Source organism: Stegodyphus dumicola, chromosome 3, assembly GCF_044657685.1.
Source record: "Stegodyphus dumicola isolate Sdum_Otavi_A_Nest chromosome 3, ASM4465768v1".
Taxonomy (NCBI): Eukaryota; Metazoa; Arthropoda; class Arachnida; order Araneae; family Eresidae; genus Stegodyphus; species Stegodyphus dumicola.
Window position 1 is genome coordinate 10340668 of NC_140770.1, and position 24750 is coordinate 10365417.

General features: G+C 32.1%; 2 protein-coding genes across 5 annotated transcripts in view; one reads left to right on the forward strand and one right to left on the reverse strand.

The window, feature by feature from the left end:
- LOC118193486 (testis-expressed protein 264 homolog) overlaps positions 1–10635 on the reverse strand; it is a 29579-nt gene extending 18944 nt beyond the window's left edge. For 2 of the 4 annotated variants that reach the window (XR_015040137.1, XM_035364587.2), the window contains exons 1-3: positions 10250–10635; positions 7885–8097; positions 3594–3856 (exon numbers count right to left, since the gene is read on the reverse strand). Coding sequence is in view for 3 of the 4 variants with exons in the window: in XM_035364587.2 (XP_035220478.1) it covers positions 3594–3856; positions 7885–8097; positions 10250–10525 (752 nt within the window). In the remaining variant the exon portion in view is untranslated. Of the gene's footprint in view, positions 1–2501; positions 3857–7884; positions 8098–10249 lie in introns of those variants that run through there. The other 2 variants (XM_035364589.2, XM_085812564.1) reach the window with 2 other exon arrangements.
- Positions 10636–10882: 247 nt separating this feature from the next.
- Positions 10883–24750, forward strand: part of LOC118193487 (protein O-linked-mannose beta-1,2-N-acetylglucosaminyltransferase 1-like) — a 171380-nt gene continuing 157512 nt past the window's right edge. The window contains exons 1-4 of the mRNA XM_035364591.2: positions 10883–11219; positions 15300–15377; positions 22954–22992; positions 23197–23296. Coding sequence (XP_035220482.1) covers positions 11174–11219; positions 15300–15377; positions 22954–22992; positions 23197–23296 — 263 coding nt within the window. The 5' untranslated portion in view covers positions 10883–11173. The remainder of the gene's footprint in view (positions 11220–15299; positions 15378–22953; positions 22993–23196; positions 23297–24750) is intronic.

Below are 24750 nucleotides of genomic sequence, written 5' to 3' on the forward strand. Positions count from 1 at the left end.
GAAGAAAATTTTGATATAGATTAATTTTTTTCATTGCTCCTTATCTTTTTACTATTATTAATTTGGGGGCCATGTTCAAACACCCACACTTTACTTTTTTAGCTTGTTAGAATGTCAAAAAACAGATGAACATTTCATCACCAGTTATGATTTTAGAAATAATGCAGGGCTCATCATTAAGTAATTTTAGGATTTCTTTATCGATTCTGACTTCTGTGCATTTTGGTGTTCTATTAATTTAAGGGGTATTCAACAGCAAATTAATTTTAACACATGCAGAGCTATATGAAAAATTTTATGTATAACCATGGATTAAATTTTAAGTTTCTTTCGTATCATTTGGTAGATATAACAATTATCACTTTTTGCATGATATTACAGCTGACAAAAAGTCTTCCTTTGTATTCTTCATCTAAGGGAGAATTTTGACCTCTGGAATTCTGTAAGCCATCTGAATACAGTGGCATGAGATGAAATTTCATTTCCATATGCTAACTTAGACATTAAAGGCATTCCTCTTGATTTAGTCCCACTTAAACCACAGAAAACACTAAAAGTACAGAAAGTCATAAAGTAATAGTGATCTCGCTCGACTTCCGCTTTCCTTTCTTCAAAAATTTATTCCGCAATAGATAAACTGAAGTCATTGCCATAAATTATCTATAAATAATACAACCTCATTGAAAGTAACTTTTTGTGGACATAAAAGAGTTTATATTTACACATTTAATATATATATATATTTTTTTCTGTCTGACCCTGACTAAAAAATTTCTGAGTTACCCACGTATCTATTATGCAATTCATTCAGGATCTGAAAACTTATATGACATCAATAATTGATAGCAGTTTTCACATAGAAATATGCAAATGTATAAAATACAATAATAATCATTTTTAAATTTCAAGATGTCTTTTCATATCCTAGATTTACTATACTGAATTTCCTTATACACTTATGGCAATAAATGAAAGACTATTTTTACTTACTATGGTAACAAATTTACATTTTTAACATTAAAAAAGTTTACGAATGAATCAGTTCATAAACACGTTGACTGCCGCATGCATTTGACGTGGTTTGCCCATGACCGCAACTAGAAATTTTTATTACGCAATGTTTATTATGTTGAAATATTATCTACAGAAGGTAATACGAGTTATATAATTGTGCTTAATGCATTTTTCGTGGTGGGGGTTACCAGTGACCCCCAAGATGCTGTAGACCATTATTGCGATTTATAATTAAAATTTTTACCATTTATCATTCTTCACCCCATTATAGTAACAATGGTACCATTTAAAAATTTATCAGTATCAATATTTACTCTAATAATGTATTTCACTATTGGTCGCGTCGCCGGTGGCACCCAAGGCGCTGTAGCCAAGTCGAGTGCTGGTCACGGTGAGCCCCCCCCTGGCAGTCAAAGTGTTAAAAAAAAACTGCCAGGGCTAATTTTTGGAATATGGTACCAGGTAGTTTGTCGACATATTGGTAAGGCGATAAAGGTTACTAGCTAGGACATGGATAAGTCAAGAGTGTGCGCAATGCCATTTTTGTGCAATTCCGGGATGTTTTTTAAGTGAAAATAGGTCGATGTGTACATGGATACCGTGTATGTGCAATTCTTAAAAACGTCGCAAGCAGTTTGCGATTCTGCACCTAATCTTCGTCACTAAATCCAATTTCACACCTAATCTTCGTCATGATTAAGCACTTTTGTTCCATAAAAGTTCTAGCATACACGTAATTCGGCTAGCAGATTGTTGGGAAAAAAATGTTGAGGGGGGGGGAAATGCCTTTACTTCGTGAAAACAAAATGGCGTCCAAACAAAAACTAGCAGGGCTAGTCGTCAGATTTTCGCCAAAAAATCGCCAAGTTACCATTATCCAAAGATTAACCACTGCCAGAAATGCTGCTTGACATTGTACTTCTTTCAAGTATGTGTGATGAGGACCTAAGATCTGTTATTTTTAGGCATGACCACACAATCCTCTCACACTCGCTACACTAAAAATACATAAAATGGCATCATTTAAAAAAAAAGTACATAGTATTGTTTGATTTGCTGAGAGTCAGTCTTCTATTTTAACTTAATAATAGGTCACACATTACTAAAAAAAAGTATATGCAATTAAATATAAACAAAGTATGGAAACAATTTTCTAATTTCAGTCATCGAATAGCACTTCAGTCACCTTTTTTTACTGGAGATTTTGAAAAGACAAGGTCTTTAAAGACGTCTAGGATATAACAGCCTAACTGCCATTTACGAACAATTTTATTTTTGATACTACGCAACTTCTCCTAATATTGACTACTGACTAGAAATTGTATCATAAAATAATCACTAGTGGAAATGTACCAACTGCTATTAAGAAAGGTTTTTTTTTTTTTTTTTTTTTTTTTTTTTTTTTTAACAATAGTTTCTTAAATCAGACACATTTATTTTCATGCATTAATACATTAAAATGCAATATTTTTGAATAGGACATCGTACATGCTTATTAAGAAATAATCTTTATTAACAATTCAGAAATAATAAATAAAATAATTTAATAGATAAAAACATGAAATGTTCTATAACAATATTCTGGATTTACCTAATAATCCTTTTATTGTTTACAGATAATTTCAGGATACAATGAAAATATACCTTTTTTTTTATGACTTCTGTATACAATTCATATTCATTATTTTGTAGTATGTCTTTTCTTAACTATACTTAAAATAAATCAGGCACATGGAATTGCTCCAAGAAATATTTCATTGAGGTAAAAGAAATTTCTATTTAAAATTAGATACGAAAGTAATATTAGATTGATGCAGATTTTAAATAAAAATCTACTAATATTGAGGAGTATCTAACACATCTCTCTTTTTCAAGAGCGGAAAAAATGATTTTTTGGGGGTCTGCTTTTAAAATTTTATATTAGTTTCCTTTTCTTCTGATTAGACGTTTTCGGTCATTGACAAAAACATCATGCAATTTTTTTTTTTTTTTTTTGTTTTGTTTTTTGGCTGGGGATGTGTGTGTTTCATTTGTAGCTGGAATTTGTTAAGATATAAACAGATGAATCAGCTTATGAAATGATAAAATTCTAGTTTAATGGAATGTTAGTAAAGCAATTCACATAACCCCACAAATCATTCATTTCCAAAATTGTATTACATATTCACATATTACATGAATTAAAACAAATAGATAAAAATACTGAGAGTCACACTTCGAAAAGAACGTTACATAGCATTTTAAAAGCAAAAAATGACTTGATTTTAATTTTTTAGAAACTAGAACAAATTTAAAACAATCCACCTATGCATTTTATGCTTCAAAATTTAAAAAAAAAAAAAAAAACATTTTCTAAAGCAAATTAACTTCCGTATCTATCTCAGACTTTAAATAGGTATACTGACACGATTAAGTGTATGAACGGGCTAAACTTGCCAGTATCAAAATTCTAAATTAAAAATTGTTACAACACTGTTTGTCAACATTAATAACTGTATTTTTTATCATACAAATGTGGATGAGAATCCTGAAGTATAATGTTTCCCATTCCAGTCAAAAAATCATAAATTGAGACTTACAAGGCTCGCTTGCGCCTATCGCAAGATGAAGAATGTAAAAATGGATCACAGTAGCATTGACTTTTCAATGAACTGTGATGATAACGACTTTTGGAATATTCTAAGTCATCAGAAAATTCATTTTCTTCTTCAGAGGTACTCTCTTCATACTCTGGAATGGCTTCTTCTGCATAAAAGTCAAACTGCTTTGACAGTGGAGCAATAAAGAAGACTGTATCTTTGGTATAAAGTTCCATGATAGGGTGTGCACAAAGTCTGTAGGCCTGCAATATTCATTCATTTCATTAAAATGTTATTTTGTGCATAATTAACCCTCCTCGTATGGCTCGATTTTTCATACTTTCCGTTTCTGAAATATACAGCCCATGCTAGCCATTTGTTACCAGAACATCACTGGGATGTTCTGGTAACAAATTCAAAGCTTTTACATAAACAATGAAATCTTTACTATTAAATTAAACAATTTGGCTGATCTTTGGAATATGGTAACTGGTAGTTTGGTGACATTTTGGAGGCGATAAAGGTTACTTACCTAGGACTTTGGTAATAATGTGAGAAGTACTCAGTTCCGATTAAGCATTATTATGTTGTGTGAGGGAAATGAGAGATCATGAGATATGTCATGCGATATTAATGGAGGAATTACACTTCTTTAATCGGAAAAGGGGGGGGATTTGGAAAAATATCTGTAGCAGTATATTATTTTTTATTAAGCTTCATTGTGTGTTGTGTGAAGTAGTGTTGATTAATTTTCGGATTGCATGGCGCTGTCTAAAATGAACTCTAAATTTTTAATGCGTTTATCTGATAATTCAAAAGAATTGGTTGAATGGTAAGCTAATATTTATTAATTTAATGTATGTGCTTATTTATATTTTAAGTAGTGTTTTTGAATTTAATTATATTTTAATTAAATGATAGTTATTTTGTGAATTATATGTTTGTAGGAATTTGGTATATGTTTGAGTGGAAGTAAACGTGCATGGAAATAATTTAAATATTTGACACTAAGTATTTGTAACCATTTGTAATGTTTGCGGTATGAATTCGTTGGTGACGTTTATAATATAATAGATAATTTAGAGGTAAAAGTTTTTGGATATTTTACTTATTTTATACGTGGAAATGTTCATCTTTGGAAAGGGTATATACTTTTTCGCGATCAGGCAATTTCATATATGTTCTTCTTACCAAATTTAAAGATTCAGAAAATTTTCATGCATTTTCGTGAAATTTTTCTAATTTATGAGAAAAAAGCAGTGTGCATGGATATAGTGAAGAGTGTGCGCAATGCCATTTTTGTGCAATTCTGGGATGTTTTTTTAAGTAAAAATAAGTCGACGTGTACATGGTTTAGTGATATTTTAATTAAATGATAGTTATTTTGTGAATTTTATGTTTGTAGGAATTTGGTATACGTTTCAGTTGAAGTAAACGTGTATGGAAATAATTTAAATATTCGACACTAAGTATTTGTAATTATTTTTAATGTTTGCGGTATGAATTCGTTGGTGACGTTTATAATATAATAGATAATTTAGAGGTAAAAGTTTTTGGATATTTTATTTATTTTATACATGGAAATGTTCATCCTTGGAAAGGGTATATATTTTTCGTGATCAGGTAATTTCATATATGTGCTTTTGGAACTACTCTGATATGCGCCCTCAAGTTGCCAAATTTCTCGCCAAATATTTTTGGCGAGAAACTTCATGCTGCCATATTACTATCTAAATTTTTTGTCTACATTTTGAACTTTTAGCCTAAAATGTCTCCAAAAACGCGGTTTTCGCACATGCAAAAACTACGTTTTGAACACACAATTTAGCTAAAAATCTGAAACAAAAACAAAAAATTTAGATAGCAAAATCGTAAAGTTTCTAACCAAAAATATTTGACAAGAATCCATGTACACAGCGACATGTTTTAACTTAAAAAAACATCTACGAATTGCACAATGTAGGCAACGAACAAATCTACAAACTACGTACACCTCGCTTTAATAAATTAACATAACAACAAATTTCAAAGAATACCATGTACACAGCATCCTGTTTAAACTTAAAAAAAAAATTCTACGAATTGCACAATTTAGGCAAGGAAGGAATCTACAATCTACGCACTCCTCGCTTTAATAAAATAACATAACAACAATAAATTTCAAATAATACCATGTACACAGCGTTCTGTTTCAACTTAAAAAAACATCTATGAATTGTACAGTCTAGACACTAAACAACAAAATAAACTAAAATAAATTTCAAACAATTTAAAAAAACAACAATAACGACAGAAATTCATACTAAAGAACCAATGAACATAGCATTCCACAAAATAAGAACAAGGATAAAATAAAATGCACTTAGTATGAATTAATGCGTTTTCGAATAACAGAAATATAAATTTCATACCGCCACGTAATCACTATCGTATTTACACGACAGCCAGACACACTATCCAGAAAATTTATACTATGGTTCACAAATAAATAAAATCACAAATCCCTACTTCTATCATGCAATGCCATTAAAAATAATCTCCCAGACCCTCTTTCCACACTTCCAAATACCCACTACCCCTCAACAGGATAGCCACAATCATATTTCCTTTTGCCGAACTTCAATTCAACAACTACCATTTTATCTTTCCCTCCCATCTTCTCAGACACAGAGGCGAACCAACGAGCTCCAGCGAAAGATTTTTCAACGTCAACAGGGTTGCCATAGAACACGCAATCGTGCCAAAAACCAGCGCAGAACACATATCGCCACATTTGGTGAAATTAGGGCGTATATTAGAGTTGTACCGTGCTTTTTACCGAGTTTAAAGATTCACTGAATTTTTTTGCATTTTCGTGCAAATTTTTGTAATTTATGAGAAAATAGCAGTGTAGATGGATAAAGTTAAGAGTGTGTGCAATGCTATTTTTGTGGAATTCTGGGATGTTTTTTTAAGTAAAAATAAGTCGACGTGTAAATGGTTTATGTGTATGTGCTATTCTGAAAAATGCGCAAGGAGTTTGCTATTGTGCACTTTTTCCAATTTTGCAGTTAATATTTGTCATGATTAAGCAGTTTTGTTACATAAAATTTCTATCATAAGTGTAATTCGGCTAGTAGATTGTTGGAAAAGGTGTTCAGTAAATAAAAAGAAAAGAAACATGTCTTTACTTCATGAAGACAAAATGGCGGCGAAAAAAAAATAGAGGGTTGCTGTAGCAGAGTTGGTCGCCAAATTTTCGCCAAGTTACCATAATCCAAAGATCAACCAACAATTTTTACAATGAAATGAATCCAGAAGAGCCATCTATCATTCAAATAATGAAACCTAAGACAATTTTACCCTGCATGAAGAAAGAGCGGGATTCACATTGAAATCAAGGTAAAACACATGATTTTCACAAGAATTGTAGTAGCAAACCAACTTGATAAGCCTTCTCAAATTGCAGAAGCCTTACGTGGAGGGTTAGGCTCCTTTCACAGATGGTGGTATAAATGTCGTAACTGGCTTAAGCTGAACTTTGTTGCTACGTAATCAGACTTTGCTAGGTCACAAAAACTGGTTTAGGGGTTTTGGCATAAAGTTCAAAGTTTTCAACTTTATGCCAATTTAGTATAATAGCGTAATTTAGCATGACGCGAGAAACCTATTGAGTGGAAAAGCTGTAGATACTATAGCCGTAAATTATACCTCTATGACATTTATACCACCGTTTGAATGGAACCTTAAGGAAATAAAATCTTCTTCTATATAAGATATATTTATGCTCTCCCATATAATAAATGTTTTCCTGTAGAAGCAGATAAAATTTATATAAATTACAAAATTTTATTAATTTTTTATGAAAAGTTGAAGCACATCTACTACAAACTAATCTAATGTAAAATATGCTAGTGATAGTGTGCATTTTATGGCATAATTATTTCTACACAATTAAAAAAATTAACTTTATGTGACAAAACAGAAAAAATTTAATGTAAAATACAAGACAAAATTTCGTATTATACATATTTTTTAATTTTGTTACATATTTTACTTTTTATTCACATGTTTGTACATTTTTACTGTCTTTATATCTGTATTTATATATTTTTATAACTGTCAAATAGTGCTACGGATGAGGGAAGCTCACCATGATTAGATAGTTCCTTTAATAATTATTTTCTTTTAACCTAAATAAGAAAGTTAAAATTTTTATCAATTATTTTATGTTATTGTGTTTTTAAGCAAGCCTTAATATTCAGATATATTTTGACTTTTATAAATAAACATAAAACATTTATTTTCCTACCTTTATATATTGCTTTAGTCTAGGATAAGTTCTGTAAACTGCAATGACCAAGGAATATTGATTTTTGTATGGAAATGATGCAACGACAGCAAAATCTATGGCTGGGAATATAGCAACTTTATAACCTGCTTGAATTAGCTTGCGATATAAATTTTCTTCAATATTTTCTGGCAAAACCACCCCAACAGAAGATCCTACTTGACTTCTGGTTTGCTGAAAAAGTACAAAAGAAATGATTATCAAATATAACAAAAGGAACACACTGAAGATAAAATATTAAAGAAACTAATAATGTACGACAAGAACTGGCTATGGGTAAACTTGCACATCTATGTTTTAAAAGTTAACCAGAACTCTTCTTGGTTAGATTAGACTGAGGGGTGTACCCCTTGTATTATTTCGGAGTTGTTGTTTCATTTATGGTAACCTGAGTAGTTGAATGTTGTTCCATAAATATACTTTTACCTAGAATTGGGTACTCCTTTGACTTTTTAAGTGAATATATTTCAATGTGTAAATGGACAAAGTCAAGAGAGTGCACAATGTCAAGTTCATGCAATTCTCTGATGTTTTTTGAAGCAAAACTAGGTTGATGTGTACATGAATAAAATCAAAGGAAGTGTGCAATGCCTAGGATACGTCGCTAAATCGCCAAGAGGTACCCATAAATATACTTTTACCCCTTTCTTTTCAACCATGAGAGTGAACTGACAGTAAAGTCATTAGAACTGGGATCATTAACCAGAACTAACTAATTTTAGAAATATGGAATACCTAAGGAAATCTAATTTGTGAAGACATTTTCTAGATAATTTTGGCTGCAGAGAAACCTAAAATGAATTTTTTTCTAATAATCCTGTCATATGAGACATAATATAATTTTATGTCTAACAATGATGTCTAATGAGATGCTATATAATAGAAGTCATATAAGATTCATTTTTTTCTGAAGACAGTCTTAAGTAAAAAATTTCAAGGACTCTCCTTGTTTCATCAATTTTACCTTAAATTATACTGGCAAGAGATACTTTATCTCATCACTTCGTATCTGGAATAAAGTCTTTAAACATTCAAACACTGAAATCCCAATTTTATCTGTAGTAGAAAAATCACTGCTTGTCAAAATTTCATATGTAAGGGTCACAAGAATAAAAATAGAGATTAATAAATCTTGTAATTATATTTACAGAGGTAAAATCCTAGTATACGATGCAGCCTTAGCGCGATTTTGAAAATTATCGGCAACACCAAACATGATCAAAAGAACGTCTATATATGTACTATACACTATATACACAGTATATACTATATACTATAGTGTATATACATTGTATATACACTATATACATAGTATATACTATACACTATAGTGTGTATATACTATGTATAACTATATATATTCTTTGAATGACCTGTTTACTACTCATCGTATATGTCCCGTTTTTACTGCTCATCATAAAGTCGCCAAATGCCGTGTGCACCGGATACTAGGATTAAACCATTTATGGATAAAAGGGAACAAAATATTTTTGGTTTAATCCTAGTATCCGGTGCACACGGGATTTGGCTACTTTTGGCGACTTTATGATGATCAGTAAAAACGGGACATGTACGATGAGTAATAAACGGGTCATTCAAAGAATATATATAGTTATATATAGTATATACACACATAATATTAGTGTCTAGTATATAGACGTTCTTTGGATCATTTTTGGTGTGAGCGATAATTTTCAAAATCGCGACGTTCTTTTGGATCATTTTTGGTGTTGGCGATAATTTTCAAAATCGCGCCAAGGCTGCACCGTATACTAGGATTTTACCATATTTTTTATTTCAAGCAGTATGTTAAAATCATACCTAAAATATAAACTGAATGAACTAATGAATATACTAGAGGGGGAAATTCAGAATTCCCCACTGCTTGGCACATTTTTAGGAATTGCACAAATTCGGTATCCATGTACACATCAACCTAGTTTCACTTGAAAAAACATCAGAGAATTGCAATTGAATTGACTTTATCCTTTCTCCATGTACACATCAATCTATTTTCACTTAAAAAGTTAAAGGAAATTGACAAAAATTCAATTCTTCTTACTCTTATAAAAAGCGTCAAACAAAACGCACCAAATTATATAGTGAACGATTCTGCACTTCACGGATAGTATGTTTAATATGTCAGGTTTAAATAATAAATTCAAACACTTATGTTTTATCTAAGAAGTCAAGCACCTCAGTTTTAAATTTGCAATGTGAACAGGAAAAGTGTATGAAAAATTTCTAGTTCTAGATTTAAATACAGGTTAAGGTCGAACACAATACAAAAATATCTACGACTGAAAGAAATATGACAAATTCTTACATAAAAATTTTCATGATAAATTGAAAAGGAATCAAAATCCGGCGCTATATTTTGTACTTCAGTTAGCAAATCTCTAGATTCAGTGTAATTTTGTGTGAATTTATAAACTACAAAAGTGTCTTTGGTAAAAGGTGGCCGTGCTGTTTTCACCTCTACTTTATAAAAGACTCCATGATAATACAATATAAATATTAATATGGAAAAAGAAAGAGCAAAAATACATATAATTGTATGATAATATTCCACAAAATATTCATAGTTTAACATTCCCGTCATGTAATCGAATTAAGGATTCAGAGCTCTTTAGCTTTAAAGAGCAATTTTTACTCTAACGACGAAACAAACACTACAAAACAAAAAAGAAACACAATTCATTTTACACCGGCCTCCCGCCAGAAACCTGACGGAAACATTTTCATGAGAAACACATGAGGCTTAATCAATAGTATATCGACAAACGAAGCTGCAAAATATAGCTTTAATATTTGGATATATAAAAGTTATAATTATCTGAATTATTAATAAAAATCTATATGCAATTAAATGTTTTAAAATTATATGATTTTATCTGATTCGAATTAAGTTTGTTTTAGTTTGTCAGGAGAAAGTTGGCAACTGCTTTACTTTGTGTACTTTCAGTTTTGTTTATGCATGAAGTGATGGAGAAAATTGTTCAGCTGATAATTTCCTTTTTTTAGCAAAAGAAAATGATATTATTCTTTTTATATCGTATATAACAAAATCCGATGAATTCTGTTCCCTGACATAGGTTCATATTTAATGCAATCGGAAGAAATATAATTACTTGAATTAAAAATGAGCTTTTAAGATGAAACGCCGATTTCTAATTTTTTAAAAGCGTAACATTTAAATAGCCTTATCTTGGTTTTTATTTAGTGTTATGATTTCTGTAGGAATCTAAGTATGTTCTCGAAGTTCCTGTTTATCCTTCCTTCCCGCAAATTTAGTCGTAAGTTACAAATAAGTACATTTTATGCAAATAATTATTTCGGTAAAGTACAGAATCTCCCACTTTTTTGTTTGACGTTTGTTTGGCGCTTTTTACAAAAGTAAGAAGAATTGGATTTCTGTCAACTTTCTTTGACTTTTTAAGTGAAAATAATTCGATGTGTACATGGATAAAGTCAAGGGAGTGCGCAATGCCATCTTTGTGCAATTCTGGGATGTTTTTTTAAGTGAAAATAGCTCGATGTGTACATGGATATTGAGTATGTGCAATTCTTAAAAACGCGCCAAGCAGTGGGTGATTCTGCACTCTCCCCAATTATTTAATTAATTTATTATATGTAAATATTTAGTCATTGATATTATTCATCATATTATTTATTCAGAAGTTATTAGATGTATTTACTGTGATCTAGTATAATTTTTTGAAAGCCTGAAATTACAGTCCAAGAAACATTCCACAAATGTGAGCAAACTGTTGTAAATATTGTCAAAGCTGATACTCCCTTTAATTTGCACTTAAACCACTTTGATGCATCTGAACAGGAATTTTGCATTTACTCTTTCTGTTGGCTGTGTTCTATTACTGTATACCCTTTGCTATAGTTAATTCAACCTCAGTTGTTGATTAGATCGGTGATAGCTCTGTGAACACAAACATAAAAACAAATACTATTTTGATTGTGCTGTTTTATTATACCATGATGGAACTTTACAGAATCAAGTATGTAGCTTAGATCAGCAGTGGACAAAATATGGCTGGTGGGCCAAATGCGGCTCTAATTTCTTAACCTGTGCATTTTCATCTCTTTCCTACCCGATTTTATATGTAAACTATCAAAATGAGCAGATCTGTTGTTAAAGTATATATGCATACATATAATCATGGCTATATTAGTGATCAACCTAAGTTGAGAAATTAAATATGTTTAAAAACCATATGCATCTGCCTAAGAATACAGTTATAATTTCTAGCAGCTTTTATTTATAAATTAAACAGTGACATATGAATATTGTTAAGATAAGAAAGCTATCAGAAGAAATTTAGAACTTGTGGATTTTTATTTGAAAATCAAGCAGCATACATTTCAATAGTGAATTTATTTAAAAAATTAAAATTCTTTTATAGTTTTCAAAAAATTGTGAACTTTTTAATTATAAGTGTAATTTTTTTAAAAATTTTATGAGGGAGATATGTTTTCATCTTCCATTATGTCTCGCGAACAATAGGGGCATATTGAGAGACCATCATGATCCTTCTTGCATGATGCACTAAAAAGGCCTCTTTGGACCATGTACTTGGTAAAGTATTTGCTCAATTCGATTCACTTTAGGTAGTTCAAATCAGTACTGCGTATAGAAAAGTTTTTTGAAAAAAAAAAAACTGAAAAGCAGCTTATGGCAGTATATGTATTATACAGTCAGAAGTCTTTAATCCGGACTCGTCAGGACTTCGGCGATTCCGGATTATCGATTTTTCCGGATTATAGATCGTCAGTTTAAATCTGGTAAGATGGCATGCAGAAATTATAAAATTAAAAATATGAAACCGTAATTTATAAAATAATGAGCAATTATGATCTAAAGGGTATCAAAATTTACAAAAAAAGAAGCTTAATATTTATTTGTTTACTTTATTAAACATTTCGGTACTTTTCCGTTTCGCCGGCGCAAATCTCGCCAAGCAGACTTTATTGGCTACAACATACAGTATACACATAAAAAATTTTAGTTCTAAGAATTCTTTTTTTTTTTTTTTTTTTTTTTTTGAAGGCATAAACATTTTAATATTGCTTAAAACTTTATAAAAAGCCAATAAATAAAGACAATAAATTTGTAAAAAGACATTAATTTAAGAATTTACTATGCTTTCATGGTTCAACATCCCGATTCGCCGGTTCATATCACGTGACTCCAAGCGATCTCCTCTCACGTAAACTACTCTACAAAAATCTAATGCTCTCCGTAATTATCTACATTAATTTCAAGTTAAATCTTAATTTGGAACACATGTTTAAATGCAAGAAATATTTCAATGCGTACGAATAGCTTACTCAGAAATTATGTAAAACTGCAGTGCTTTACTTCACTAATGCATTCTCATTAGAATTGATGAATTTAACCCTTGACTTTTCTTTTCTATATTTTCGGCTTCGGGTAAGCGCTGTGATTGCATCCTAATTGACCTAATTACCGAAAATGACTTTAGACATAAAACTGAACTATCTGATTAAAATTTTATGTAATTATATGCCAGTATTGAAAGAAACAATCAATCTGATAAGAAAAAGCTGTGACTTGTTTGGAAAATGAGGCGTAAAAGGTTACCAGCGAGAATATTCCGTTTGGCATCGGTTGTACCATTATTGGCGACTTTATCGCTTGCGCCGGCAAAACGGAAAAGTACCAACATTTCTTTCAACATGCGCATGCGTACCTTATGCATAGCCGAAATTAGAAAATTGCAACCAGAAAACTATTTGATTTGTATTTGTGATATTTATAATGATGAGGAATTTGAGTTAAATCATATCAAAGATGGAGTACATCAAGATTAAATACTACATTTAGTAAGGAATTATAAGCCGGAAAAAATAAAAACATCTGCCCTGAAGATAACGATAGTGGTGACAGATAAACTTCCAGTTCATTGCGTGCCGCGACGTCCCCCCCCAGAGCAGCGTGAAATTGATAAACAGATTTCGGAACGGTTAGATAAACAAAGGATATACCTTTATCCATTTTTTGTAGCAATTCGTTTTTTGTTTGATGGACATCGAATCATACTTTCGCTTTCTAGATCCTTTGGGAGCTCCAGCATCGGAAATTCTATTTGACATAATCGAAAGTTCAAGCTTACTTTTATAAAATTGCTCTTACAGTCTGCAAAAAATAATAAGCCGGATCCAATTCGAAGATTAAGGAACAATGCAATCATCAACATTAACTGAAATAGATAATTAGATAATTTTAGCTTATACCGTCCGTTATACATTAAACGCGCACGCGAAAACGTATTCTGTGCTTGCGCAGACGCATATGCGCAGTCGTAAATGTCTTGCATGCACGAGTAAAAGCTTCTGAGCATGCGTCAACGCGGCGCATGCGCAGAAAGATTTTAGCTTTGAGGTCTGGATTATAGATCATTCTGGATTATGGGTGTCCGAATTAACGACTTTTGACTGTACTGATTAACAATACATTATAGATAAGGAAATGAAGAATTTGCTTAACACTTTCAGTAGCTGTTATGCCAATCTAACATGGGAACGTCAACTTGTTATGAAAGGCAGTAGTAAATTAATACTAGTTCAGCTGCTAATTTTATCTTTCATGCTAATATTTTATTTTCTTGCATGGTTATAATTTTTGTTTAAATTATTTGTACAGAAATTGAAAAATGGATAAAGTAAATAAAAAACAGCTAACAGAATAGGTAGGAAGACCTGTTATGATATGGATATGTCATCAAATGTGATATTTGTCACTGTGAGATAATTTCTGATAAAAAACAATTGACCTTACAAAATAAAAAATTTTTCTAGTAAAAAAATTCAAGAAAAATTATTGAAAATATCAATAGATACAATTGCTTCTCCACCATTTGTTCTAAAATTTCAGTCTAGTACTATGTGATTAAAGATTAATTTGAATTTTTTTGTAATGTGGGATAAGAAAAATACTCAGCTATCATAAACAATAATATTTATTCATTTTGACAGTTGTGAATTTTCAACCAAATAAAATCAGCAAAAATAAGTTTATGTATAAAGTAATTAATGTTTATAAATTTTTTCATTAAAGTAATGAATGCCATTTTTGTTTTAGAAAATAGATTTAATAATCTTTTCTTTATTCAAGTTAATTATAGTTTTCTAAATATTTATCCTACCATGTAATAAATATTTTAGTCTAATACTGTAAAATATAAATTATAAAAACTAAACTTTTTTTATCTGTTATTCTGCCATGGCCTTCAGTTTGAATTGAAAACTGAAATTAAAAAAAATGGTGTGAATGAATATAAAGTTTGGTTTTCTATATATCTGATAACCATTTAAAAATCTGTATATTTCTTTTTCAGATATATGTCATATTGTGCTGCTTTTTGTAATAATCTTCCTATTGTATGTCATTACTAGCTTGTATTCAGTGAATAATGGTGAGTTGCTTTAATTTTTTTTCACTTAATACTGTGATATCTTATAAAATATTTAGCCAAATAGAATATTTAATTATTTATAGTTGAGTAGAATACTGGATTGTAATTTCAGCACTATTAATTTATTTTTAAACTGCTGACATTTTAAACTAGAAGAGTGAAATCTTGACCGTCTGGAAAGCTTGAGAGATGCTGATTTCTGGATACTTAAAAATTTCAGATAGTTGAGCATATAAGTAAGGGAATTCACGTTTAAAATGCCACATGAGTGGAAAAAATTTCCACTCTAAAATTATGAAAACATTAATTTTATTTATTACCAACTTGAATATCAAAAGCCTACATTTAAAATTATATAAGATTTTGGTACTTTTCCGTTTTGCTGGCGCAAATCTCGCCAAGCAGACTTTGTTGGCGACAACATACAATATACAGTCAAAAGTCATTAATTCGGACACCCATAATCCGGAATGATCTATAATCCGGACATCAAAGCTACAAACTTTCTGCGCACGCGTCGCATTGACCATTACGGCTGCGAATAGGCGTGTGTGCGTGCGCAAAATACGTTTACGAATGCGCGTTTAATGTATAACAGACGGTATAAGCTAAGCTAAAATTATCTAATTCAGTTAATGTTGCAGATTGCGCTGTTCCTTCCTTATTTCATAACATTTTAACGAATTTTTTATTAACAAACTCAACGATTCCAAAGCGAGCAATGCAACAGTGTACCGGGGGGGGGGGATTATCTCCAGCGCGCGAGACTGTGCAAGGGAAATTCTAAAGATAGGCTCATTTAAAAATTAAATTATTTTGCGATATTGCTGTTGAGTTGAATAAAAGTGCAAAGAACTTGTTTTAAGTGCAAAGAACTTGATATATATTTGTAATAATAAAATTCCATAGTCAAGAGTACACTTAAAATTCTAACTGTATGTTCTTTTCATTTTTAATGGCGACGTTCTCTTATTTGAAAGTACGTGGAATAAAATCACAGCCCCGTAGTCAAGCTGTTTTTCCCGCCTTTCTACACATACAGTTTTAGAATGTTCTGGAGATATTTAAAGCGAACTGGAATGGCTGACGTCATTTCTTGGAAGCTCCGCCTTTCCAGAGGCTATAAAAGGACTCGCAAGAGGAATATCGGGGCTTTTTCTTAAATGTCACGATGCAGTAAACTTCATACAAAAAGTTATTAGTAATTCTTTTTATCTACTTCGGATATCTGATTTTGTAACTGCTATTTTCTCCTGAAATATAATAAATGCATCCTCTTTTTTAAAACTTATCGTCTGATAATTTAACCTACGACAAAAGCTGGTACATCACATATACACTGGTGTGCAAAAATTAAGGACGAGACGGTTTTTTCAATATAACTTTGTACAAAAGCTTTCCAAATCAACATATTTAATACCGTAAGATCCCCAATATGTAAGGACATGAGTGATGTAAGCAACACTTACTAAAAGAGAAATCAGAGGGATAAAAAGAAGCTTTATTGAAAAAGTAGCATGGAACGCAATGCGACTGAAGGCCGAAACATCCCTGTGATGGGTGTCCAGCAAGAAACATCCGGTCTTTAATAGGGGATATGATCTCCCCTGACTGCTAGGCAGGTTTCACAGCGTCTGCCCATGCTGAGAATGAGGCTGTCAATGAGTTGTTGAGGCATTGCTGCCCATTCGTCTTGCAGTGCCAATCGAAGCTCCGGAATCGTTACTGGTGGTAAGGTACGAGCTGCCAAGCGTCTTCCTAGAAAATCCCATACATGAGATCTGGAGATCGTGCTGGCCAATCCATACGTTCAATATCCTCACTCTCTAAGAGCTGTTCGGCAGCTACTGTGCGATGACATGGTGCATTGTCGTCCATGAAAAGGAACTGTGGACCCATAGCGCCTTTAAAAAGACGCACATATGGAAGAAGAATCTTGTTACAATAACGGGTCCCGTTGACTGAACCTGCATCGAAGATGTGAAGGTCTGTACAACTACCAAGCATGATGCCTCCCTGAACGAGAACACCGCCACCTCCATACCTGTCCCTTTCAATGATGTTCGAGGGACGATTGCAGCTTCCCCGCTCTCTCCAGATGAGTATGCGATGAGAATCACTACTCAGACTGAATCTGCTCTCATCTGTAAAGAGTACTCGTCCCCATTCATTGTCTCTCCAATTCCGGTGTTCCCAGCACCACAGAGAATGCCTTCTCCGATGGGCAGATGTTAGAGGTACACACCGTACAGGGCATCGTGCAAACAGACCACCACCGTGCAGTCTTCTGGCCACGGTAAAACGGGATATCGGTCGTCCAGTCGCCTGTGTCGTGTGTCTAGCGATTTCTCCCGCTGTCTGCTGCCTGTTTCTTTTGGCCTGTAAGGCAATATACCGGTCATCTGCGGGTGTGGTTCCTCGTGGACGACCACTACTAGACCCCCGGATAGCTGTTCCTGTAGTTTGAAATTGTCTCCAAAGTCGTGAAACGATGTTGTGAGCAATTCCGAACTCTGCAGCCACACTTGTCACACTGCGGCCTTCCTCCAACTTCCCAATGATTCGACGTCGGGTAAAAGCATCCAGATGTCGTCTAACAGATTGATTATTCGCCATTTCTGAGGCAGCAACTCGGTGTGATTTTAACTGCTATATGGCGTGCAATCTCTTTGCCAGAAATACTGATCTTACACCCGACAACATGCTTTATACTACTCAGACACTCCCCCATTACGTCTACCTGCATATCTGCGCATGTGCTACCATACATCACCTTACTTAATCTCCTGATTGGTCTTTCTGTTTGCTCTGCCTCTTTGTTCAGCTGATATGCTAATTTTTCGACTTCGTCCTTAATTTTTGCACACCAGTGTATTCTTGTTATTTGAGCCTTCTGCTTAGTTGAATGTGAGATAGTTGAGTTTTTACTGTACCCTGTTTCATGTATGTCATTGCTTTAGTAGTTCATTTTCATTATTTTTGATAAAAGGTAATTTTCATTAAATTTGATTTGGTACTTACATATTATCCCACTGATCATGAAACTGTTGCCATGCAGCATAATTTAGCATCTATTATTGATAAGTTTCATATAATAACATCTCTGCTTTTGTTATATCTGACCCTGTTTGATTCTGGATAAGCTATCTTTTGATTTAATAAACAAATATATAAATTAAGTTATCGATGTATATGTTTTTAGCATTTGGGGGAGGGGAGATTAAAATTTAGGACCTGTCTTTTGTAGAACAAAGTTACAACAGTGAATTACATTCAAGGTTATAGGATTCTACTATCAGAAACGGACAAATAATGGTCAGCTGAACATGGGCGATAAAACAGTAATAAACTGAAACATTTACCCCCGAGAGGTTTGTACTCATAGCATTCAGAAGAGAGCTTCCAGTAAAATCAGAGATTATAACAAAAGTCTTTTTACAAAGAAAAAAATGAAGTTGGTTGAATACAGATTGTTTATTATATTATAGGGTTTCTCACTTTTATTCTATTAAACTAAGTGTTGAGGAACCTAATGAATGGCTAAGCAAATAATTGCTCAAGTCCAAGAACAGAAATGTAAACCCGAAATGGGTTAATTAACCCTTTATTTGCACCAAATAAAGATATACAGTGGACTCCTTTCTTAGGGCATACAGCAAAGCCTCCACTTGGGCTTGAACTCAAAATGTCAGAAATAAGAACTAACTAAAGAGATTCAGCTGAAGCTAACACAATTCTAAACTAAATAGTTGGCTCATAATATTAAATTAGCCAGCAAAACTATCAAAAGGCACATAATACGGCCGAGCATGGTTACAGTTTAGAGAGGCGTAGTCAAAAGGCAAATGCACGCTATTCAGGAATCCTAACTCTTTCTGGTGAAGTCAGTGGAACTTGACTTAAATACTACTCTACTTCTCATTTGAATTTAATGCAATTTTAAAAGCTCATGCTGGTAAGAAATTGTAAGCTGATGCTAGAAGTGATGGGGAAGTGGCATAAACTTAAAATGACTGTTGTAAAATTAAAATACAGTACAAAGTCTGTAATCCAGACGTCCATAATCCGAAGTGATCTATAATCCAGACCTCAAAGCTACAAACTTTACGTGCTTATGCATTTATGCATGCATGTTTAATGTATAACGGATGGTATAAGCTAGGCTAAAATTATCTAAGGCATTTCAGTTAATGTTACAGATTGCGCTGTTCCTTAATCTTCTAATTGGATCCGGCTTATTATTTTTTGCAGACTGTTAGAACAATTTTATAAAAATTAAGCTTGAACTTTCGATTATGTCAAAAAGAGTTTCCAATTCTGGAGCTGCCAAAGGATCTACAAAGCGAAAGCATGTTTCAATGTCTGTTAAACAAAATGTGGAATGGCTACAAAAAATGGATAAAGGCCTATCTGTCTCAAAATTATGCGAGAAGTATGGCATTGGAAAGTCCACTATAAATGACACAAGAAAAAGGAACTTTTTGAATTTTTTGTGGAAGCATCTTAAACAACTTACATTGAAAGAAATATTTAATAAAGTAAACAAATATTAAGCTTTTTTTTTGTAAATTTTGATACCCTTTAGATCATAATTGTTCTTTATTTCATATTTTTAATTGTATAATTTCTGCATGCCATCTTACCAGATTTAAATTGATGATCTATAATCTGGAAAAAACCCTAATCTGGAATTGTCGAAGTCCTGATGAGTCCAGATTACGGACTTTGTACTGTATACCTTACATTATAAAGAAGTATTAATTCCTTCAGAATACTGCAGGAATGGTCGGCACAACTTTGATGGGATCTCTGCTGACTTTCATTGTCGCAGATAACATATAAGTAACTTTGATGTTTTTTTAAATTTTCATTTTTTATCATAATTAGTTCAATAGTTTTGTTTAACAGATCCTTGCATATTTCAAAGGAAACTTGGAATTGTATGTTATAGAAGTTATGCATTCAGAGTTTATCATCTTACTAGAGGACTGCAGAAATTTGTCAAATATGTGTAAGTTGACACTTGATCTGTTAAAATTTGCATGTCTAAAAGTGTGGGAATATCAATTTGTGGTCGCAAAATGGACTTGAAGTAAAAAAGAAGAGCAGATGAAATGTGAAATGTCATCATTATGAAGCAGATCCCAAAGAAAAATTTGAAACGTTGGAAAGTAAACTGAGGGAAGGAAAGTTACGCTTTTCAAAATCTGGTTTACAACAACAACAAAATGTTTTTACAGAAGCAAATAAACCCATTGAAGCAATAGTTGATGCAAGTTTAACTTTTGCACACATCATTGCAAAAAGATCAAAACCATGTAGTAATGGTGAATTCATTAAATATTATTTGATTAAATTTGCTGAACTTCTTTGTTCTGATGAACAACAATTGTAAAAAAATATTAGGTTTTCTGCGAACACAGTAGCAGAACAAATTAACTAAATTGTTAGTGATTTATGATGTTGATTAAATGAAAATGTGTATACATTTTGCAGCATTCCTAATAACAGTTTATAAGGTTACTGGCATTACAGATGTAGCACAGCTTGCTGTTTTCATACAAAATGTTACTGGTGAATTTGAAATGCTTGAAGAATTACTGGAAATAATTTGTATGAAAGAAAAAAATGTTGCACAGAGTATGTTCTATGAAATAAAAACTATAGTTACTGTAATAAATTAAATTGAGACAGAATGGTTTTATTTGCAAGTGATGGTACAGCTACTATGGCTGGTAAAAAATAGTGTAGTTGTAAAATTAAGAAATATACTGAAAGAAGAAAATTTTCATAATATGTTTTGTGTTCTACATTGCATTATTCATCAAGAAACATTCTCTTCCAAAAGTTTGCATGTGTATAATATTGTCAAATGGTAATTAAAACAATAAATTTTATCCATGAACTTTCTGAATCATCAATAATTTTTTGTATTGAAGAAATTGAAAGTGAGTATGCAGAAATGATTTATTATATCAAAGTGATGTTAAGTCAAGAAGCTGCATTAAATAAATCAAAATTTTCATGGTGGGGACAAAAAGCGTTAGAATGAAATAAAAGCATTGATGAGTTACATAATGATACATAGATAACAGATCTAGCATTTCTTGTTGATTTAACTGTCCATTTAAATATTCTGAATAAAGAGTTGCAAGGAAGGTATGAACTTATCACTGACTAAATGAAAATCTGAAGATGCAGATCTGATTAACTTTTATTCATATGTGTCAACAGATAAATATCCTCAATTACAAACTTTTATAATAAGAATAATCACTTTGTTTAGGAGTACATTTATATATGAGCAGTTTTTCACAACTGAAAATTATCAAGTCTAATAAAAGAGCTCGATTGCTAATGAGCATCTGCAATTCATTGTGAAGATAGTTTACAGTAATTTTTCTCCAAGTTTATAAACACTATCAAACTCGACATGCCATTGGATGTTAAGTTGTAGAGAAATGTATATTATTTGCATTTAATTATATTCATCGTGGGTGTGTTTTTAAAATATTTAATATATAAAAGAAAAAGAATAGGTTCTTGTTATTTATTGTAGAGTTTTGTTCCACTGCAAATCTTTCCTCTGAAAATTTGGTAAGCTTTCATAATTTGTTTATTTTATGATAAAAGTTATTTAATTTAACAATTAACCCTTTAAGCGGCAAGACCATATATATATATATATATATGGCCTAGAATATTTTTTCTGATATCTGTAAGAATGGGTATATACGTGCATATTAAAATATGTCAAAGAAATTAAGGCAATTTGTCAAAAGAAAACAAATCCAGGTACGAAATATCAGGAGAGTTTTTACATTAAAATCAAAAAATAATTTGTTCTCATAGTAGTTCATTCTTTGGAAATTTGTGCTTTCTTATCGAAACCCCTGGCTGCTCAGAAGGTTAATATTCAATATACTAGAATTATTTGAAATAAATGTCGGCCCAGAAATTTAATAATTAGCTGTTAGTACATTTGAATTATGAAATGCAACAACAGCAACAAAAAAAAAAAAAAAAAAAAAAAAAAAAAATTTGCAGATAGAAAATTTTGTTAAAAAAATCTGACCCACTAGCTGCTTTTGTGCTTTTGGAGTTTGAGACCACTGTTTTATATTATTTATCCAGTAAATATCATTTTCATTTCTGTTGTACTTCAAAGTGTAATATATCTCACCTCAATCTGCTGCTTCCCAGCATATTAAAATTTAGACTTTGAAATATGATTTCAACTAAATATGTGTCATTTTAACTGGATTGTAAAATAAAAGTATCATGAGCTGATACATAATAATTAGAGGAACTACATGTATATTACATCATATCTTATAATTATTTCTTGATAATTTTGTTCACAAATGTATTTTTAATACAGAATTTTTAGAATTGGGGTTTACCAATTTCTGTTTGTTTTTTTTACCCTGGGAATCATTTTAATTTTCCAAATTTTATTTTTCATATTTTCTGAATGTAATTTTCTTTTGTTTAGTTTTATACTTTAAAAATATTTTGAATCCTTTTTCATTTGAAATTGGCCAAAAAATAATTTTTATTTGTTTTTTTTTCCCAGATAAATTACCATTCTTTCAAGAAATGCTGAATGAAACAGGTAAAAATTCCTACTCTTTTGTAAATTGATTACTAAAGCACTTTTTGAATGAAATCAATAATAAAAAGCACAGTTTTCCATTTCTTAGAATTCCTTTTAATTGTATTTAAAATGTAATATTATTTTAATAATATATTTGTTTTATGTAGTGCATAGCTTATTAATGGTCCGGTTACTTGATGATTGCAAAATTTATTTTGTTAGTGTTTACCGAAACTGCATTCATGGTCAACACTGAAACTCCAAATGAAGATACATCGAAGCACACAAGTCCAGTGTATAAAAGACCAGTACTAGTTAATGAGTATGTTATTAACCTTATTTATTGGTTTATATTTTTAAAAAAATTTAATTCATATTTGAATGTTTATCAGAGAAAATTTGACCTGCAGAGTATGATGATAATTTTGTCAATGAAACAGATTTTAAAAGTGATTGAATGCTAATAAAGTAATGAAGTAAAAAATACAATGTTAAGTGATATAATTGTGGATTTAAAAAAAATCTATTTTTTTCTAAAATAGGAATAAAAAGACAGGTAATTAGCATACTATATATGTAGCGTATTCGGAAACTAAGTACCGTTTCATTCTAGTGCCGTTGCAGCGCTGTGGTAGGCGTACCGCGCATGTGCACTAGCCTTTCTTGTTCACTGACTTTCAATTGTCGCCATTTTGGTTGCTCTATGTTGTGTTTTCAGTTTGCTGTGCACATTCAAAATGTTTAAGACAATTAGTTCTCCCGCTGACTGTGAGATTCGGGCCGTGATTAAATTTTTGAATGCGAGGAATGTTAAACCGGCTGAAATTTATCGTCGAGTGACAGAAGTTTGTGGTGAATACGCGATAAGTGATGGAATGGTGAGAAAGTGGGTAAGAATGTTTAATGCAGATCGAACAAATGTCCACGCCGAGTCTCGGAGTGGTCGGCCTTCTGTTGTCCCTGATGATTTGGTAAGGAAAGTTGATGAAGCAATTCATGAGAACAGATGCTTTACAATGACAACTTTTTCAGAGGCATTTCCACAAATTTCACGTACCGTTTTGTTCGAAATTGTGTCTGACCACTTGAATTATCACAAACTGTGTTCCCGATGAGTTCCAAAAATGCTCACTGATGTTTACAAAACAAAACGACTTGGTAGTGCCCTGATATTTCTCACACGCTACAGTGATGAGGGAGAAAACTTTTTAAACCAAATTGTGACAGGTGATGAAACTGGGCGTGTCATTTCACACCAGAATCGAAACAACAATCGATGGAGTGAAGACACACTCATTCTCCGAAAAAACAAAAGTTCAAAGTGACAATGTCATCACAAAAAAATCATGTGCACTGTCTTCTGGGATAGGAAAGGCGTTTTGCTTACTGAATTTCTTCCCAGAGGTGAAACCATTAATGCGGCACGATTAATTAAACTAAGAGGTGCCATTCAAAACAAACGAAGAGGAATGCTCAGCAAAGGAATTGTGTTGTTCCACGACAGTGGTCGGCCCCATACTGCTGGTGTCACTCAATCGTTAATTCGACAGTTTCATTGAGAGCAGTTCGATCACCCGCCATTCAGCCCGGACTTGGCGCCATATGACTATCATTTGTTCCTGCACATGAAGCGCGAGCTTGGTGGCAAGCGCTTTGGATCTGACGAAGACACGAAAAATGCTGTGGAGTCCTGGTTATCGAAACTGGCAGGAAGTTTCTTTGATGATGGTATACAAAAACTGGTCACCCACTATGACAAGTGTTTGATCATTGGCG